The following is a 20,960-nucleotide window of genomic DNA, read 5'->3' as shown; positions in this document are numbered from 1 at the left end:
TTCCAAGATCAAATGTGATCATGTGTCTTTAGAGAGGAAAGTGTGTCAGATCAAAACAGTTTTCACTTCCCAGCAGAAAATAGCAAAGTGGGAGCCATTCTAGGCTCACCATGGAACAGGGAAAATTAGTTCCAAAGTCTGCAAGAACCACTGAGAAGGTCCTCTTCCTTGCTCCCACCACACAAGCTTGGGATTGAGAGAAAGGCTTCCCCAGGAGCTCTCAGAACACCTGGGAGAGCACCCTCCTTCAGATAGACCCAATCATTTAAAGCCTTTAATAATTAGGATTCAAGTAAACATCAGTCAACTGTTTTTATGATCAGCAGAGGAAGAGTATTGTATTGGCAGACCCCAGAGTCTACTCAAGATGCTGAGCAGCAAATGGCAGGCTTCTCCTCTTTATTCTTGGTAATAAAAAATAAGACTGGAGCAAAAAATAATAATAATAACAATTTTGCTTCATGATATTGAAGATGAGCTGCTGTCTAATGGTAGGGCCTGTCTAATGGTATGGTGTTGGCCTGTCTTTGCAAGTTCTCCCCATGGAATTTCAGGCTTGTCCCCACATTTTCTCAAACGGATGGATGTTATATTTAGTTCTTCAGACTTTCAGTCTTCGATTCCAAAGACATTAATTGTTCATAATGATTTTAAGGAGGTTTATAGTTTTTGCTGAGATGTTCTGTGATGTTCCCCTGTATTCAAATGCTGGTAGAAGGGTGGAGCATAAGATTATTTAATAAATTTAATTGAATTCAGACTCATAACACCAATAGATAGAATCTCCTCCTCTTACAATAATAAACGAAAGAGGTTACTAGGCAATGGAGCACCACTTCCAGGCTCTGTCTGATACCTGTTTTTACTTCTAGCCCTTCTGTAATTGGGACAAGACAAAGAGGTGCCCTGTCTTTCCCCCCAAAAAGGAGCTGCAAAACTACCGGGTCATAATCACTACCTTGGTGACAGCAGGAAGGTATGAAGAGCCAGGTACTATGGAGTTTGTCAAACGGGATGGGAGGCTCTCAATTTCAGAAGAGAAGATAGCAAGGTCAATTCAAAAATTCACACAATTACGTGATTACTTATCACAGCTTAAATTCGCTGTAATGGCTTCCCCGAACGTGACCCAGATTCTGTGCAAAGTAAGCCATCACATCAGTGGGTTCTTAATTGCGAATTGGCACCCTTGCACATGCTCAGTGAGACTCCAGATAACTGGAGCATAGCATATTTAGGCGAGTGAGAGAGAGGAACCAAGGAACCCCACAATTTACAAAAGAGGTTGGAGGGGGGCGGCAAGAATGGTTGAAAGAACATGCTCTATTCACGTTAAAACAAGCATATATTCACTCTTGTCACTTAAAATGTGAATATAATGGTTATCCAATAGCTCCTGGTCCATCCCTCTTAATTAGCAGGCAGCAGCCCCCCCTCAGCAATGCTGAAGGACAAGTGGAAGCAAAATTGAAGCAGAATTGCAGTAAGGCTTCATGGGAACCCCGCCTTCCAGATTTGGGGAGGGGGGACCAAGACCGAAGGAGACATGCACATCACACCAAACAACAGCACACTGAATGCGAAGTTGCCTAGGAATAGGGTTTGTGACTTCGCTAGTTCACCGAATTTACTTAACTGTGGATTGATGTGTGATTGCGTTTGGACTGCCAGCGATTGCGTGTGGTAACATTTCACATAATAATGTGAATATGCATGATTGCATTCAGGATGACACTGGATTATACTTCCAAATTCAGTTGTGTGATATCCTCCTATGTAAAAATATAACAGCTGAAAATAGGATGAGAAAATGATGAAAAGTTTTTTCTTGCATAGTGGGAAAGGCATAGTAGCTTAGAAGAATTTGTTTATTTCTGAAAGATTCATATAATAAAAAAATCTGTTTCCATTATTGCTCCCCCCTCAAGAATGAATGAATTAAAATGTATACTATAGAAACATCCTTCCCTTCTTCTCACTATTGTGTGTTTATGGGGGTGGGAATCTTGCATAGGTTTTATATGGAAGAGTACCTTTGAATTCCTTCTTGCCGGATGGCCTCGAGGCACTCATATTCTTTCAGCCTAATCAGCCTGTTAACTAGGAGTCTTGAGTTCTGAGAAGTTTGTCATGGGAGAGACTTAGTAGGAGGGGAAGAGAGTAATATAAAGGAAGAAGAGTAGAAAAATGAAGAAGCCTGGGAATGTTTCAGAAAGCTATCCATAAGCTATTCCTAGGATGCAGACTCTATGTCTCTGAATTCCATTCCTTGAGACATACTGAAACTTCATTCTGAGGAAGAAAAGGCAGATAGGACAAAACCAGCTTAGAAGAGTTTGAGAATAAGGGGGCAGGGAACGCATACTGCTATGAGCATTGTGGAGAAAGGATGATGTAACCATATAATAAAGGGCAAGAGGAGAGATGGTGTATGTGTGTGTGTGAGAGAGAGGGGGAGAATGTGATTTGTTTGATTCTGCATTTGGTAGTAGCACCTAGAAGCCACCCTTCAGCTGATTATGCTTCACCTGGTCAGTTGAATATTCTACCCTTGCTCACTTCTGATCTCTTCTCCTGGCTAGATTGGTCTCAGCTGATTTCCCTCCAGGACATTTTTCTCATGTCTTCATTGATGAGAGTGGCCATGCTGTTGAGACAGAGAGTCTGGTTGCTATTGCAGGTGAGTTACTATACTCCTGTACAGTAAACATTTGGTTGACACATTAGAAATTTGTGCATTGTTGGTTCTGTGGTATCATGTATGTTTGTTCTTACTCCCAGTCAATATGTTTCCAGGTGTTTCAGCATTTCATTCCTCCCTCCCCTCCCCAGCCCAGACGGCCATGGAAAATGTCCTTGAGTATGTTTAAACAGCGTTTGGCTTATCTTGTTTATTTCTACTGCTGGATTTTGGGCTGTCTTTCCCAAAACACATTCCATGTCTTGTGAATTTTTGGAATCTAAGTGTAATTACTGAAATCCCAGGCAAAGGCTGATGAGACTATATACCTCATATATAGACCAGACTGAGCAAATGGCTTGAGTCCCCTCTTTTCCTCCACTCTAGGTATCCTTTCAGTGATGGATCCAAATACTAACCCTAAAGGTGGCCAGCTGGTTTTGGCAGGGGATCCCAAGCAACTGGGGCCAATCCTGATGTCTCCTCTGGCTATTGAGCATGGCTTAGGTGAGTGAGAAGCAGCCGGTGGTAAGCAGCAGGTAATACAAATAAACCTGACTTGCATTTTTCTCAGTGGCAGATTATTCGTATACTCCTCGTGGGAACTGATTAGTAGTCACTCTGTATCAGAGCCCTGAAGTGAAAACCCTATGCGAGAAGTGGGAATTATGGTGCGTTACAGACCGCTGAAAAGCGGCGGCCTGTACCCGCCCCTTTCCCCGGGGTATCAGGGCCTCAGCTGCCAGACCGGCAGTCTCCGAGGCCCTGATCCTCCGCTTTCCAGGCTGCGGGGAAGCGGCAAAAGGCCGCTTCCCCGCAGCCTGGAAAGGGGTGTCCTTGGGGCTTCAAGCCCCAAGGACACCCCGCAGCGGCGGGGAGGAGGAGAAAGGGGCCGCTTGGCCCCTTTCTCCCTTGCGTTGCTGGGCGCAGCCGTCTGAAGGCTGCGCCTAGCGACGCAAAGCAGCGATGCAAACCAGGAAGGAGCTCCGAAATGGAGATCCTTCCTGCTCCGCGCAAAGGGTGCATTAAGCACACTCGAGCGGAGCGACGACGTCACACCCGCGCCGCCCTGTATAGAGGCGGCGTGGTCACGACATCGTCATGGCGGCCCCCATGTATCTGGGGCACCGCCATTTTGTACAGACTCAGTCCATACTAGGGTTAGGGGGGTGCGGAAGCACCGCACCTTCCTAACCCTAATACGGACTGACTACGTACTTAAAGGCCCGGCTGTAACGGGCCTATGATTCCCTCCAGATGCTGCAACTCCCAGCATTCCTCATCGCTACCTGTGCTGACTAGGGCTAGTGGCAATTGCAGTCTAGCAACATCTGGAGGGCCAGAGAATTCCCACCTTTGCTTTATATCCTCCAGGTTTTAATGTGATCAACGTTTCTTTCAAATGGTGTGTCTATGGAAGTATCCCCATTCCACAATCTACCTCGGGGCTCAGTATGTAGTGAAGCAGTAGTGCAACTGTGGTCCATGCAGTTTGGCATTATTTTAATCCATTCAGCCCCCAAAACACAGCCCCTCTAAATGTGTCTGATTGTAAACCCTATCACTCCCAGCTAGCATGACCATGGCTAAGGAAGATGGGAGTTGCAGTCCAGCACCTGTGATTTGGGGAAGGTAGTTTTAAGCACACCAAGAAAAACTCACCAAAGGAGATTTTGTCAGTGTGATTAGATCAGCATTAAGAATGTGAGAGTGCTTCACACATGTATGAGTACCCTCCAAAGGTACATGTGAATTTATCCTTCATGCTGGTCTGAGATGGAGTTGAGAAAAAATCTGGGATCCAGTCCTTCACACAGATCCAGTCTTTCACATTAACTTGCAATCTCTTTTAGGGCTTTCCTTGCTGGAGCGACTAATGGAGCAGAACTCATTGTACCAGAAGGAGGATGGCAGCTACAACACACAATTTGTTACCAAGCTGTTGAGGAACTATCGGTAATGTCCTGCTCTGCCTCACAATTCCAGTAGGGGGAGCAAGAGAGGTGCCTCCAGTCCTCCTGTTTCTTGCAAGGCAGCTTTCAGTTTGTAAGAGATCTATCTCATTGTGTCATAAGTTAAAAGAGCAGGGTCCTTGGCTTCTTTCCTTCCAGTTTAAGAGGAAAACTCTGGATCACTAACTGAGAAATCTTTTGTGGATTTTTTTAAACTTTTGCAAATTGCTAGGTTGGTGTTTCTCCAAATGTATTATTCAAACTGGGTGGAAAAAAATACCACTTCCCATTCATTGCTGTCATCTCAAGGACTGGAAAAACCTTTTCTTTGTGTGCTTGGTAGTATGATCTCAGAAAAATGAAGACAGATACAGATAACACAGCAGATTTAGTGTATGTAGTTCCATCCAGTGTTCTTGTTAATCTTCTCAGCCCCCTTGCTATTGTTCTTCCAGTTTTGTCCACTGTTCTTCCAGTTTTGTATGTGGAGTCTGAGATTGAGAGAAGAATTTGGAATCTTTGCCACCCAGTAATTCAGTGGCTGCAGTCGGGAAATACAGTTGGCCTTTGCTATCCGCAGAGGATCCATTTTGTGCCAAAAGTTTTTTTAAGAAAAACACAGGGGAAAAAAATAACCAGAAGTGACCCAATACTCCAGTTTTTCCTGTGCAAAAATGGGCTTGCACCACAAGAAGCACTAGGGGACCGTCCAATTCAGAAGCTGCAACTTGTCTACTATTGAGTTAGAGAGTTGGGAGAAGGGGAATATTTGAATTGTGTGGACCTGCAAAGCGGGAGTTTGGAAAAAGCCTGGAGTAGATTATTCAGGCAGGGATTTTATTTGTAATTTACTTGCCACGGAGGTGAAGGCTGATGATTAATTTGCATAAAGAGAATATGCCACCTTTCTTAATTTTGTGGGAGAGTCTGGCAATGAGAGTGCCATGGGAGAGGTATTCTGCATGTGATCAGGCACTTTTAGTCTTGCTGGCAAGAAGTAGTTCAAGCTACCTAGACCAAACATAAATTGTACAATCCTGCTTTGTGGTAGCAGAACAGGCGTCTCTCCTCTCGTGGCCTGTCTGGAGTCGGTAATGGGCTGGATGAGGGACAACAGACTCAGCCTGAATCCAGAGAAGACGGAAGTACTTGTGATAGGTTCTCCCGGTCCGGGGTTGGCGGTGGTTCCACCCGTTCTGAACGGAATCACACTTTCCGTGAAGGACTCTGTACGCAGCTTGGGGGTGCTCCTGGACTCGTCGTTCCACCTTACATCTCAGGTGGATGCGACGGTCAGGAGCACCTGTTATCAGCTTCGGCTGATACGCCAGCTGCGTCCCTATCTTGACCGGGGAGACCTTGAAACTGTTGTACACGCCCTGGTAACCTCTCATTTGGATTTCTGCAATGCGCTCTACATGGGGCAACCCTTGTACCATACCCGGAAGCTGCAACTTGTGCAGAATATGGCAGCCCGTCTGGTCACTGGCACTGCCAGGGCCAGTCATATAACACCAGTCCTTAAAGACTTGCATTGGCTGCCTATTCGCTTCCGGGCGCAATACAAGGTGTTGGTAATTACCTATAAAGCCCTAAATGACTTGGGCCCAGGGTACCTGGAGGACCGCCTCTCTCCGTACAATCCGCCCCGCACACTTCGATCTTCAGGGCAGCTATTGTTAAGAGTTCCAGAGGTGAAATATAATTCCACCTTTAGGAGGGCTTTCTCCATCTCAGCCCCCAACCTCTGGAGCGCGCTGCCCTTCGAGCTCCGCTCAGCCACCTCCCTACCTCAATTCAGGAAGGGGTTAAAAACCCATTTATTCGAACAAGCCTACCCTGACCGGTAATTCTCCCCCCCCCCATGTCAGCATTGTTTTGCCGACATGATAATTTTATTATTTTTATTGAATTGTTTTTAACGTATTTTATATGGTTCTGTTTATTTGTATTGTTATTTCCTGTTGTTCACCGCCCTGATTTTTAGAAGGGCGGTATATAAATAAAATTTTATTATTATTTTATTATTATAAAAACAATTTCATTCTATGGGAGAAGAGAAAGGAAAGCATTGACTTTACTCTCTGTCTCAGACACTTTGTATTGGTTTATGTGCTAAGATACCATCTTCCACCCTAGATCCCATCCTGCCATTCTCAAATATCCCAATGACAAGTTCTATGATGGGGAGCTGCAGGAGCATGGTGACCATGCAATCACCCATTCCTACTGTAAATGGAAAGAACTGGTCAAACAGGTGAGGAGCAGTAAGCCTTGAATGAGACTGTACTAGCCATGTAGTATAAACATGGGCTCTAATATATAATTCTTCTTACAGGGTTTTCCCATCATCTTTCATGGAGTCTGTGGAGAAGACCAGCGTGAAGGGAACAGCCCTTCCTTTTTCAACACTACTGAGATTTCGGTTCTGATCGACTACCTGAAGAAACTACTCCTAGAAGATCGAGGCAAGAAAGGCCAGTCTCAAATTCTTCCGAAAGAGATTGGTGTCATCTCTCCATACAGAAAACAGGTGAGATATTGTCCTGGTTCTGGTTGACTATGATTCTCTCAGAGTTTGGAATTGTTACTTGCTTACCTGTGCTGGTTGGAAATTTTGGAAACTAGTTCAAACAAGCATTTTTTACAAGCTCTGGATTGCTTTCCAGGGGGTGTGTTAACTTGGAGCCTTATCATAAGATTAGAACATCTTCCACCTGATGTGATCGTAACTTCAGTGGGTTGTATACCTGCCTATGACCTGCTGGAGTATGTTATATGTAGAATAGGCCATCTGCTGACAACAGCTGAGGCATTGAAATTGTTTCATCACCCTTTTCACCTATTATAAGAACAAACATTGCTATTAGTAACTTTATAAATGATGAATGTCCAAGACTGTACCTTCCATTCTCCACATGGATCCTTTTGCCATGATCCTGTTGATACTCCCAACTAGAAAAGATCCATGGAACTAATTGTGAAATAATAAATCAACACTTATCTTTCTGATTCAATGGGTCTTCTCTTGTAGGAACTAAAAATAGGATTGTAGTTGGGTAGTGCCATCAAGATTCAGTCTTGCCCTGAGCTTCTACCTTCTGCTGCAGTACAGATAGATATAGAAATCAGGACTGGCACAGTCTGTGTAGGAACTATGTTTTGATCCTACAGATAAAGGCATTTTGTTTTCTTCCAGGTATTCAACTGAGTAAGAAAAGCATGCACTTGTTAAATTTGAGGGGTCAGGATGCAGGTGACAGTGTGACATGCACAACTACATCTTATCTGTATCCTGTTTTTACTTAAACTCTTGTGGCTGTACACATATGACTTGTGCCCACTGAAGCTGAAAATAAATTATTGTTGGATGTTAATGACATTCCACTTTAGCTTCCATCTCTAACCAGGCACATTCCAGAAGTTTTGGACTTCAATCCCCATCTCCGCTCACCCAGGTTCTTGCTGGGAGATGGGAACTGTCATTCAAACCTTCTGGAAAGTTTCCTATTGGGAAACTCTGCCATCAGTGATTTCTTTTTGTGGCCTCATACAGATGTTAAAATAGTCACAGAGAGGATCAGACATTTACCCCCACCTTATCACCACCACCACCATCACCACCTACTTTCAAAGAGAAAAGGAGATAGCACAGGGATGGTGCAGTGAGCTGGTGATGTAAAAATAATGTCTTTCTCAGGACTTAGCATGCAGCAAGGGGGCAGTATGGAAAGACAACAGTCTCTTCTATATTCCATTCTCTGACACACATGATTTGCAGTCCTTTTTCCACCACTTTTGAGCTATTTCCCACAGATCTGCTGAGGGGTGGGGATGTTATGGAAAGGCAAGGTTGAAACCTCACCCCTGTTTCTGTTTTCTCTTCCTGCATTGGTCATCCATGAGCAACAGATGAGAAAAAGATGGAAACATGGGTGGAGGGTAAATTGACTATGTGAGCCATAACTTAGCAGCCTCATTAACCAAGAAGCAGAGGTTCCTTAGCCCATTTTCAAAAACAATGGATCCCAATCAGATATTGGACACCAACAAGAGTCACTGAGCATTGTTTGGAATCTCAAGTGCATTGTCCTGTAGTATAAAAGTACTCCACAAATATAGAAAATAAATCTGGAGATTGTCCCTGCCCCCCTGCTCAGAAATATGTTAGCTTATTTCAGTTTTCAGGCTGTGACATTTCTTATCGAGTTTCATGAATTACTGGCATTGTTTCTCATCTCTCTAGGTTGAAAAGATAAGATATGCTATTAATGTAGAAACAGAACTCAAAAATCTCAACAATATCAAGGATCTGAAGGTGAGAGGTGGTTCTACTGACTGTGACATGAGAAATGCAATTGTGATAAAACATTCATGTCTAGATGATCCATCTTAAATAGAAGGGCCCAGACTTTGGGAAGTTACTTTTAGGAAAAGTGGATTTAATGTACCATGATAGGATGACATTCTGAAAATCAGCATGTCATCTTAGAAGTAACTTTTTGAACTCTGGATAAATCTGTATGTTTCTAATTAAGGGTTTTTCTCTCTTGAGTTCTCTTAACTGGATACTGGGATAACTAGGTAGTCTAGAAAAGCTCACATACAAAGTTTTATGTGAGTGGACCTGATTGTAGTGCTGCAGTAAGAGGACAGCAGTGTACCAAGAGGAAAGTTCATATCATGGCTCAGCCAATTCTTTCAGCTGCAACCCCACCCCCCCACCCCCAGCCATGATAGCTTAGTGGTGCCCTCTTTCTTCTCCTACAGAGAGGGGCAAACTCTGGGGCCCAGCTTTGAACATGAGGGACTTTCTGGGGACTGCAGCTCCTCCCAAAATAAGATTATTTCACCTTAAATGTAGTGACAAAAAGGTCAATTTCAATTTAGAGCCACCAGAAAACAAACACATACTTGCACACAAACAACAACACTAAAGAAGGGCCTTGATTTTGGGTGCAGATGCAAATTGTCACTCCAGCTATGATGCTTCTTTCTTAGGATTTTTTTTGTTTGTTTTTTGTTTTTTGTTTTTTGTTTTTTTGTTTTGTTTTGTTTTGTTTTTTTGTCTTCTACTCATGACTTGCATCCTTGATTTGTTAAGAGGAGAAAGACACTTTAAGACACTGCATTCTGATCTTGGAAGACTGAATATTTTTCATCCCAGTCCCTGTTACTTAACTATTACCTTTTTTCTTTCTCCCCAGGTGGGCTCTGTTGAGGAATTTCAAGGTCAAGAACGGCGTGTGGTGCTCATTTCAACTGTGCGGAGCAGCAATCATTACTTAGGTTTTGATAAAAAGTTCAAACTTGGCTTCCTCAAGAACCCCAAGGTATAAATCCGTGTATATCTTATTTATCACACAGGGAACTGATACCTTTCACTTTGAGATTTGCCATGCTTCCCTTTGTTTGTTTGTTTTTGTTTGTTTGTTTGTTTTATTTATATACCACTATTCCAAAGATCATAGCGGTGAACAGCAAGTAAGCTAATTAGCAAGTAAGCTAATTTGCCCCCAACAGTCTGGGTACTCATTTTAGCGACCTCGGAAGGATGCAAGCCTGAGTCGAGCTTGGGCCCTTTTGCTGGTCTTGAACTTGCAACCTTGTGGTTTTGAGTGAATGGCTGCAGTACAGGCATTTAACCACTGCGCCACCAAGGCTCCTTTGGGCACATAGATTCCCAGTTCATTGTTTCTTTCCTAGGGTTGTGCTGTTATGGCATAACTGGATAGTACAGTGGGCCCTTCCCTTATGTGGGGGATCCATTCTACCCACCCACCCACCCACCCACCCCACATAAGGGGAATTCTACGTATGCTTGAGCCCCATTAAAAATAATGGGGCTCATGGCTATGGCATGGTGAGGCATGTGCCATTACTCCTTCTGGAGTGCGCCAAGGCTTCTTCTGGCGTAGCTTTCAGCATATGCTGAAAGCCGCATATATCGCACCCGCATATGATGCGGTGGCACTGTAATTTGTATCTGAAAGGTATCTTTTAGTAGTCCCTTTCCCTTCATCCTTGCAAGTGTGGGTAATGTCCCAGCAAAAATCAACAAATTCTCTTTTCTACATGGTGATACCCAGAGGCTTGCATTGTGGATCATGTCAAGACTGCCATCTTTGATTGGCCTGCTTAGCTGATACAGAGGATGACAATGCCCCTGCTGGAAATCCCTCCTCACACACATACATATGTAAAAATGCATGATCTTAGTTTCAGTTGTCCCTCTGTACAGCAGGTACCCTAATGTGCTTAGGCTTGACCTTCTTATCACCATGTGGATAATATACCCTTCAAATTATGACTCTATGAGTCAGTCTCTGCCTTCTCCCCACCTTCTTTGCTGCTTTTGAAGAAGCAACAAGAAGCTTCAGTTAACAGTGGTAGGTCAAAGAGTCCTTTCCAAGTGGCAGCGATAGGCGTATTCCTCCAGTGGATGCTGCACTCTTTCACAGGGAAACATGAGCATACAACATTTTATCTTTCTGGTTTATTTTCTCCACTTAGCGCTTCAATGTGGCTATTACAAGAGCCAAGGCACTCTTGATAATCGTAGGAAATCCAATGACTCTCGCCAAAGATCTCCATTGGGCCGAGTAAGTGCTGTCCTTCAGTTCCCTAAATGCCTTCCTTGTTATAAATATGGGGCTTAAATTTTCCTGAGTTTTGCCCAGCTAAGAGAGGAATTGTGTGAACAGTTCACCGCAACATGCTTTCATCTAACGTAGGACTGAACTAAGTGTGGATTGTTACACCATCATCTACAAACTGTCTGTGGCCAGTTTTTTCACCATTTGGTCCTTTAGATGTCATTTTCCAAAATTACTGACCATTTGCTTCTGGGAGTTGAAATTCAAAGATGTACGGCACATCAGAAGTTGAGACAGAGACTTCCATTGGATACAGAGTGCTTTTCAGTTAGCACAAGTGCATCCTTTTTCTTCATTTTGACATCCTTCAAAGTCCAGCCCACATTCTGGTCACTTTGATCTTCTAACTGGTCATCTTAATCATTCTGTTTTGTATCTTCAGGTTCCTCAAGTACTGCAGGGAAAACAATGCTTACCGAGGATATCAGTATGTGGAAGATGAGAATGATGAGGATGAAGTGCTGGCAGCTGGGCTCCATTCTCTGAGCCTGGATAGAAAGCCAGCTGGTAAGAGGCTATAGTGACACTGAAGCCAAGGCTTCATTTCCAATCACCTCTTGGAGTTTTTTTTTTTTTTTTAAAGAGCAGACTTTTCATTATTACTTGTATTCAGTGTAACAGACTAGGCCTGAAGGGAGCTATTTTTCCAATCCCTGAATGGGAAAGGGAAACACCCATTTTTTACAGCATTGCAATCTTAAGTTTGGGCAAAGTCAGGAACCACTTTGCAAGCTGGGTATCTGAGGATTTTCTTTGTATGCATCCAACAGACTGAAACCCTCCCCCCATTTTCACCTAGAATTGATTTTTTTTAAAAAAAACACACCACATGTCTTAAAATATGGTTGCTACAGAGTAACTTAATATATCTTAAAGAATAAGGATCTATGGTGTGAAAGATTCATACTAGAATAAAAACCTTACTACATCTGTTGAGAATTCCTGAAGCCTTGATAGTTTACTGTGAGGGTAAAGAAAGGTAAAGGAATACAACTTTTTCACTCCGCTCCCCTGGCCTATTCATTTCTCTGTCTCTTTGCAGAAAGCACCTTAGGAGAGAGTCACATCCAGCAACAAGTGGAATCAGGATGGAGGCATGAACACTGAGGGTCAATCTTGCCCTTGTCTTGTAGCTGCTGTTCTCTGAATTCTTGAATAATTCACTTTCCTGTTGTCTAACGGAAAAGCAGATGATAACCCACTTTAAAAAACTTGGGCCCTGTATCTACTGGTTCTCAGGTGTTAAAGGCCAGTGCCTAGTATTATGCACAGAAATCTCAAATTCCTGTGGTAAGAAATCATAATTGGGCAATAAGGGTAGACTGATTTCTTTGAGACCTTTTTCATTTCACTTTATGTACATGTGTGTGTGAGACACACAGAATATATGTGTTGTGGTGCTGAAAAAAGATTATTACACATGTCTGGTGTTTTGAAACTGACAGTAAGCACCTGTATAATTTTTTAAAAAAACATATTTGATATTTCAGGAAATGAGAATAAATGAGAATAAATTTCGGCCAGCTTTAACCTTTATCAAGAACTGATGCTAGGATATTCTTAAACCATTGCCATTTTCCAGACAATCAGATTTTATCATCATGTATTTTTTGTACTGAATTTATTAAAGTTTACGAGAGCAAACAGTCATATTCTCCTGATTTTTCACTTTCTGTTCACTCTTATTGTACAGAAGAAGAAAAATAGAACAGGGGAGGAAGGAACTCAAGTGCATATTTTGACCAGAAATGACTTTTAAAGCACATTTTTGATTCCTCTGTTTAGGACAGGGGTAGACAACCTTTTTGAGCCGGGGGCCAGGTTGTTGTCCTTCAGACAACTGGTGGACTGAAGCCAAAAAATAAATGAGGGAGGAGGCCACCGGCAATTGCCGGCGGCCCCGCGCGTTCCTTCTCAGCCTCTGCGGAGGCTTCGACCTCCACAGAGGCCGAGACGGAGGGAGGAGGCCACTGGCGGCGGCCCCGCGTGCTCCTTCTCAGCCTCTGCAGAGGCTTTGGCCTCCACAGAGACCGAGAGGGAGGGGGAGGCCGCGGGGAGGTGGGGGGGTGGCACAGCCGCGCACAGGAGGCGCTGCCTCCACCTTCGCTTCCTCCACCCCAGGCCTCGCTGCCCTCCTCTTCCTCCGCCTCCTCCACGCAGCCATGCGCGGTGGAGGAGGAGGAGGGCAGCGAGGCCCCGTCGGTGCCCAGAGCGGCGAGGAAGCTGCAGCGGGGGTGGCAGGACCGGGCTGGGGCCGGTCCCAAGGCCTCGGCAGTCCAGATCTGGTCCATGGGCCATAGGTTGCCAGCCCCTGGTTTAGGATGTCGATGTGTCGTCATTTTCAGAAAGTTGCAGAGCCAAAGTGTGGTGCTGTTTTGTCAGTATTTGGCTTATCTCTATATAGAGGCAAGTTCGCCAGTGGGTATAAGCAACTCAGCATCTTCTGTCTGGTGAGGTTTATAAAGTATCCTGGTTTACTTGTGGAGTGAAACAAGGAAGTAGGTGTCTAGAGCAATGATAGATTTTTGCTGAACACAGCTTTAAGCCCTCAAGGGAAAAAAATGATTTAGAATTTGCTGTGACTTGCTTGCAAAGCATTTTGAATATAAAATGGCTTGGATCTTCTACGACTTAAAAATCTAGGCTGGAATTCATTTAGACAGGTGTGCATAACCTACTTATAAATTTGTGACTGGTTCATATTCACAGTCCTTACATGAGCACTAGTTTAGGGAATACATAGGGACTGAAAGTTCCCCAGTCCTTGCTTACTGGGCAGCAGCTGCTGAGTGTGATGGGTCTCTTCCCGTCGATTACACACACACACATATCACATATTACACATTACATCACATGCAACCTCTGGCAGAAGAGGGATTTGTGATGGGGACCCTGCTTCCAGTTGTCACACTGGGGACTAATCATGGAAGAGGGTGGAAACAACAGTTAACTCTTTCCCAGTCAACAGGAGAACACCCTTGTTGCTCACAGCAGCTGCTGCTCAGTAAGGGAGGATCAGGAGTTTGTGGGTGAAGTCCAGGACACAAGATGGAAATTTCCTGTGCTGGGCCAGATCACCTTAAGGGTATAATCAGATCACTTAAAGGGGAATCAAGGGCATTTGTCAAAGATCATTAACTGATAAGGTATCCTCTTGTCCTCTCTTTCCTTTTCTTTTTTGCTATGTTGCATTATACCAGTTGTTACAACACCAGAATAAAGCAAAAATACAGATAGGTAAAAAGATACTTTAGGCTATATTTCAAGGAAGGGACTGGCAAAACCACTTCTGAGTATTCCTTGCCAAAGAAAACCCTATGAAATTTGTTAAGTCAACAGGCAACTTACTCCTCAAATAAGCTGCAATTTCATTGTCGTTACATCTTATAATAAATTATACTTTAACAGAGTTCATTGATTGATGCTGTCTGCTTGCCATCCTAACTCAAGGAGTGTACAAAGACATGTTTTCCCCCTTTCCTGTCCATTTCTGTTCAGTGTTGCTTCTTGTGCCTCCTGCTTTCTTTGATGCTCACACTTTAGTGAAGTTCTTCAAATGTAGAGGTTGGCTAACCACTAGATGCTGGAGAAGGGTAGTATCCTAGTACTAAGGAAAGTAGGCCAAGATAAAAGCAAAATGAATTGCAGAGATTGACAAGTCACATTTTAAAATTTGTTTTTGGCTTCTTAAAAAACAGCTAGCCTTCTATCAGAAACTCCTGTATGCACTTTGGTAATCCACTCTAGGATCTACCAGATCTCTAAATGTAGATGTATGGGGGGGACACTATTTTGGTTTCCTAATGCAAGTCAAGTGAGGCGGGAGCTATCAATTTGCATTTCTAGACCTATATTTGGATTCAGGGTCCAGATTAGTTTGAATCTGGATTCATTCTAGATCATTTGACTGCAGCCTTCAATTTCTGAATTGAGGACCGTCTCCACACCCCTATGGTGCAATGTTTGCAGCCAAGGGAAGCGCTCCTGTACAGGTGTGTTATGAGAAGAGCGAGGGGACTGGACAGGAAAGGGGGGCTAGCATGCTCTTTTTGAATGTTGGTTCTATATACTTCCCAAATAGGGTTATGCAGATATCTCTAGTGCAAATAGCTGGATGATTTCCATTTATCACTGCAGACCTTGGGAAACAAGTGCCTCTGTATGGCCCAGTATACTGTTAAACAAGGGTAAATGTGAAGTAAACTGCCTGCAAGACTGAAAGGAGATACTCTTGGAAAACAGTCCTAAGAAAAACTGTAAAGTAACTGCATTTGTTTACACGCAGGCCTTGGAATTCTCACTTAACCACCGGAAATTTACCCATGCATATGGCCAGTGCAAAAGCTAATTTCCAGATTTCTCCACTTAAATGGCAGTTTTCATTAAAGATCTTCTTTATTGCTGCTGTTTTGTTTATTATTATTCCAGTTTGCTGAAGGAGGAGCTGTGACTGGTACAAGTAGCAACTGTTTTTCAGCAGGCCGTTGGAGAGCTGCATATTAATGGAGCAGCTGGTACAGTGTACTGCCTGGACTGCCAGCATTTGGCTCTTCCCGTCATGATGTAAACACATAATAAATTTGGTCCAAGTATGGGTGATCCATCTGCTACCTGGAGTCTCAGACTTATTGATTTGCTTTGTATGCCGCCTTTCTCCCAGAAAGGGATCCAAGATGGCTCACAGATAAAAATATTTTTAAACTTTTATAATAAAAAGGTTTCTCATTATGTGTATGCAAATATCCAAAATTGGAAAAAATGGAAAATACTTCTGGTCCCAAGCATTTTGGGTAAGGGAGATGCAATCTGTACAAAAATGCAAGGCAGAGGGAGGTGAGAAGAGGCTCGTGACTGATGGTTGCAGCTTCCAAAAGAAAGAACTACTTGATTGGAGTGCTCCAATCACTTTCACTCCTTTCCTAGACATAGACCATGGAATCAATAACTTTGAAAGGAATGTGTTAGTCTACATATATAGTAGAGCATTGTGACAGTGGTGATAGAATCTCCTTATTGGAACAGGCTGTACTATTATAAATTGTCAGGGACATGTCATTATTGAAATATTATTATTCGGTAAGTTCTTGTTATGTACTTTCAAGTCTTTTCTGACTTATGGATACCCTAAGGCAGTGATGGCAAACCTTTTTGGGTCCGTATGCTGGGGGCAGGGCTTCTGCCCTCCGGAGGCAGGGCTGCATGCTGGGGGTGGGGCTGGGGCGTCTGCCTTCTGGGGGCAGGGCTTCTGAGGCAGGACTTTCTCCCCTGCCCTCTGAGACACAGCTAGAAGCCAGGGAAAATGGGGGGGGGGGTTTGATGGGAGCACTCCTGCTCCTCCTGCCCTTCCCTTGGCCTCCAGCTGTCGCTCAGAAACAGCTGGGGACCAGTAAGGACCTGTAGGGGGGAGGAGCAATGCTCCTCTCCTCGGGGCTTTGCTAGTCCTGAGGTGTCCCTGGGAGGACAACTCAGGTCTGGCAAAGCCCCGCGGGGAGGAGGAGGAGGCATCCACCCGTCCTCTCCTTCCCAGGCCTTTCCTCCACCGGAACGGACTCCTTGGCACCTGCTCAGGTGGAAGAAAGGCAAGCTGAGGGGGCAAAAAGACTGGGCATGCCACCCATGCCTTTCCTCCATCCGAATGGGCAGAGGAAAGGCAAGCAGGTGGGAGGACTGGGCATGCGACCCAGGCCTCTCCTCCCCAGCTTGTGTTTCCACCATCCGAATGGGCTCAGCGAGGCTCTTTTGGGAGGAGGAAAGGAAAGCCGGGGGGGAGGACTGGGCACGTGACCCAGGCCTCTCCTCCCCAGGCCTTTCCTCTGTCCGAACAGGCTCCATGGGACCCTTTCGGGCAGAAGAAAGGCAAGCCAGGGTGAAAGGACTGGTCACGCGACCCAGGCCTCTCCTCCCCAGGCCTTTCCTCTGTCCGAACGGGCTCTGTGGGGTTCTTTCGGGTGGAGGAAAGGCAAGCTGGGGGGGGGGATGGACTGGGCATGCAGCCCATCCCTCTTCCTCACAGACCTGTCCCTGCCCCCAGCTATCTCTCTGGGGAGGAGCCACTGGCACATGCCAGTCGCTCCTCCTGCCCTCGCCATTTTCCCAGCCTCCAACTGTCTTGGACAGGCCGTGAAAGGGCTGGGAGGAGGAGCCAGACACACGCACCTCTGGCTCCTCCTGAGTGCCATTTTCTGCCTTCCCGCTGGAAGGCCCGAAAATGGCAGGGAGGCGGAACAGGCACGCACGTGCCTCTTCTGCCTTCTGCCTTGCCCTGTGCTTGGTAAAATGGTGTTGTGTGCCACGCGTGCCATAAGTTCGCCATCACGGCCCTAATGTGAATCTATCAGAGCAGGGGTAGGCAATCTTTTTGAGGGGCCGGGTTGCTGTCCCTCAGACAACTGGGGGGCCGAAGCCAAAAAATAAATAATTAAAATATTTTAAAAAAAAATTAAATATATAAGTAAACCAGGACAAATGTAGGACAAAATTTCAAAGGAAGACACTTTTAAAAAAAAAATGGAGGACAGCGAAAAAATTTGCTGAGTTTTAAAAATGTTAATATAAATGCATGTTTCTGAGGCTTCTATAGACAATTGCCCCCCAAAGGCCCCGGCGGCAATCGGCGGCAGGACCAGGCTGGGGCCGGTCCCAAGGCCTCGCCGGGCCGCATCCGGCCCACGGGCCACAGGTTGCCTACCCCTGTATCAGAGTTTTCTGAGGGCTGAGAATGCGACTTGCCCAAGGTCACCCAGTGGGTTTTCATGGCCAAGTTGGATTCAAACCCTAATCTCTATGTAGAAAATTGTGTGTTTTCGAGACGTTTGTGACTTATGGTGAACCCACCGTGGGGGTTTCTGAGGCCTAGTGTTGTTGACTTGCTTAAGGTCACCCAGGGTGTCTCCATGCCGGAGCAGGGATCAAACCAGAGTCACAAGCCAGTGCTCAGAGTGCTCATGCAGTGTCCTATTCATAGACAAGCATTTAGCACTGCATGAAAAAGGTTAAATCTGAATTTCCTCCCTGTTGTGCTAGGTTTCCTATCTATGAGAAGCTTCATATGTGGATATGTTCAAAACGGTATCCCAAACTCAGAGCTAAAATGGTGCAGTCCAATCTATGACCTCAGCACTCATAAAACAAGTCCTATTTCATGCATAGCTCTATACAGAGAAGAACATAAGGCAGCTGTGAACACAACAGCCCTAGGAGACTCGAAGATTTTATAAAAGTGTAACTTTTTCAATCTCTGGGATGAGCTCATTATAAACATCACAGCTTTGGTTTTCTCAGTGTGCAGCTGGAAAGCCATACATTGCCCTCCACAAAGAAAGCCAATACGTTTGAGGTTCATTTAATTTAATGAATGAAGTGAGAGAATATGGTATAGTTAAAACAGAAGACACTGCCCCCCAAACAGAAGCACAAACAGCACTGCTGACTGTGGCAGAGCTCAGCTCCTCAACAGGAATACAGGCAGGCATTCTGGCAAGTCTTAGCAAATTGTTGAAGAGAGGCCAATGAGAATGTAGATACCAAAGTTCAGAAATCTGGGCTCTTGTTTGCAGTAACAGGAAGACAAGGGTGAAATGTGTACAGTACAACAGTTGAGTTAATATAAATGGGAGGAAAGAGCAATGTTGTGTTAGTTCAGCTACACTGCCTGCCCAATTTAAAAAATTGATATTCTTTACCAAAAAAAGGATCCAGAGTTTATCTAAGACCCTCAAGCACAGAGTGAGTTGGGGAGGAAAGTCTTGCACCCAGCACAGGGAAAGGCCATAAGGTTCCTACACTGTATGCCCCAGGTCACCCTTACAATGCACAGAGGGTTGGAAGGCACAGCTGGTCTGAAATTCTTATACTAGGCAGAGCTAACAAGCCATTCTCTCTTACCCTGACCCCACACTTGCATCCACAGGATGTGTGGAAGGAGAGAGACACTTCAGACAGCAGACTCAGATCCTTGTCCGAGGCTTTGCTTTCACAGAAGAGGGCAGCCTTTGCGCTTTTTGTTCTTCCTGACTTGCAAGGCAGCCCGGGTGGCCATTTCAAACACTTCTCGCACCCCATCCTTTGTCTTGGCTGAACACTCAAGGTAGCCAAAAGCATTGATCCTGTTTGCCATGTCTCGTCCTTCCTCTGACTTCACTGGCTCCTTCATAAGATGTAAAAACACAAAAATAATGATCCATTATGAACGTCTGGGTTATTAAGAAAACTGCATGGTAACACTATATTTACGCTTTTGTGGACTAGGCAAGCACAGCTCTGCACAGAAGCCATTTTTTGTCTAGACTTTAGCCCAACTCCCAGGAAGAATTCAGCATTGAATATTTTTAAAGATACTGTAGAAGGAAGTTTCCAATACCACTGCTACATTTGTGGCCAGGTTTGACAAGTTTTCAGATGAAAAATCATAAAAACCTGTTTCAATTTCTTTTTTTTTAATGAGGGTGGTGATCTTTGGGAGTTCTGGGGGCTTTGGGGCCACATTTTGGCCCAAGGACTGTACTTTGTCCACTCCTGCTATAGCTGAGCACACAGTGATGAGGCATTCCCAGGAGCTCCCAGGGGACCTCCATAGGACATGGTGGCTTAGTGGTTAAGATGCTAATTCTGACAATCGTAAGATAAGAAGGTTGGGTGTTCCAGACCCAAGTGCTGCATGTCACTAGTCCCAGCTTCTGCCAACCTAGCAGTTCGAAAGCATGCAAATGCAAGTAGATAAACAGGTGCCACTTCGGTGGGAAGTTAACAGCATTCTCTGCAGTCATGCTGGCCACAAGACTGCAGAGTCTTCTTCAGATAACGCTGGCTCCTCAGATTAGTAACAGAGCAGCGCCCCTTACTCCCAGTTACGACTAGACATTCATGTCAAGGGGAAACCTTTACCTTTATGCATAGGAACATAGCTGGATGCTTTTCTGCCAATCCAGTCAGTAAACTGGCATTCTGGATGAGAGGGCTGCAGCATCTAAAAGATGAGCTTTTGGTAGGAGTTTGGTCCCTCACTGTGCAAAGTCAGAAGAGAATTCCAATCTCCATAACAACCAAAAAGATTGACTTACAGAGGTATGAGTCACTAAAATGAAGTCTGCCTTTGTTTTTAATTAAAGATGTATATTTGGGGATCTAAGCCATTCAAAGCAATAGTGGAAGACCTATATGTAGAAAGGACGGTAGAAGAATGTTGTGTTCCTCCAAGCTCAGAAAGAAGATTTCTGAACTGTGGCTTAAGGCCAGCATATATATTATCTTCACTGAACAGAGGCTCATAAAACTGTTTCTAAATGAAAGTTTCTCTCCACAAGCACTGCTCCATATAGTACAAATCATAGTGCTGTTCTGCTGTGAAGTGTTGCCAGGCACTTAAGATGGCTCTCTTCTGGCGGGCTTATCCACCCAATCTCATATAGGAGATTATTAAAATGAAATGCTCCACTTCAGACTATGATTGTATGATTATTAAATAATTATACGATGGCCTAGCTATTTTATTGTACTAATGTTAGCATTTCATTGACTATATTTTTATACTGTCTTGTATTATTTTATTGATGTAATCCCACCTCTATCCACAGGGAGAGGCTGGAAATATAAATGATGATGATGATAATAATAATAATAATAATAATAATAATTATTATTATTATTATTATTATTATTATTATTATTATTATT

General features: G+C 44.3%; 2 protein-coding genes across 4 annotated transcripts in view; one reads left to right on the top strand and one right to left on the bottom strand.

Moving 5' to 3' along the window:
* Positions 1 to 13,263, top strand: part of MOV10 (Mov10 RISC complex RNA helicase) — a 40,740-nt gene extending 27,477 nt beyond the window's left edge. The window contains exons 12-22 of the mRNA XM_042465862.1: positions 873 to 976; positions 2,583 to 2,680; positions 3,068 to 3,187; positions 4,534 to 4,636; positions 6,772 to 6,889; positions 6,971 to 7,165; positions 8,879 to 8,950; positions 9,840 to 9,965; positions 11,146 to 11,234; positions 11,671 to 11,795; positions 12,331 to 13,263. Of these exons, the coding sequence (XP_042321796.1) occupies positions 873 to 976; positions 2,583 to 2,680; positions 3,068 to 3,187; positions 4,534 to 4,636; positions 6,772 to 6,889; positions 6,971 to 7,165; positions 8,879 to 8,950; positions 9,840 to 9,965; positions 11,146 to 11,234; positions 11,671 to 11,795; positions 12,331 to 12,395 (1,215 nt within the window). The 3' untranslated portion in view covers positions 12,396 to 13,263. The remainder of the gene's footprint in view (positions 1 to 872; positions 977 to 2,582; positions 2,681 to 3,067; positions 3,188 to 4,533; positions 4,637 to 6,771; positions 6,890 to 6,970; positions 7,166 to 8,878; positions 8,951 to 9,839; positions 9,966 to 11,145; positions 11,235 to 11,670; positions 11,796 to 12,330) is intronic.
* A 5,355-nt stretch (positions 13,264 to 18,618) lies between these two features.
* The window catches only part of RHOC (ras homolog family member C), a 35,908-nt gene continuing 33,566 nt past the window's right edge, over positions 18,619 to 20,960 (bottom strand). For all 3 annotated transcript variants that reach the window (XM_042464240.1, XM_042464241.1, XM_042464242.1), the window contains one exon: positions 18,619 to 19,434. In XM_042464240.1, the coding sequence (XP_042320174.1) occupies positions 19,261 to 19,434 (174 nt within the window). In that variant the 3' untranslated portion in view covers positions 18,619 to 19,260. The remainder of the gene's footprint in view (positions 19,435 to 20,960) is intronic.

The sequence above is a fragment of the Sceloporus undulatus genome, chromosome 4, assembly GCF_019175285.1.
Source record: "Sceloporus undulatus isolate JIND9_A2432 ecotype Alabama chromosome 4, SceUnd_v1.1, whole genome shotgun sequence".
Lineage (NCBI taxonomy): Eukaryota > Metazoa > Chordata > Lepidosauria > Squamata > Phrynosomatidae > Sceloporus > Sceloporus undulatus.
Note: the sequence above shows the minus strand (reverse complement) of the source record. Positions and strands in the feature narration are given on the sequence as shown.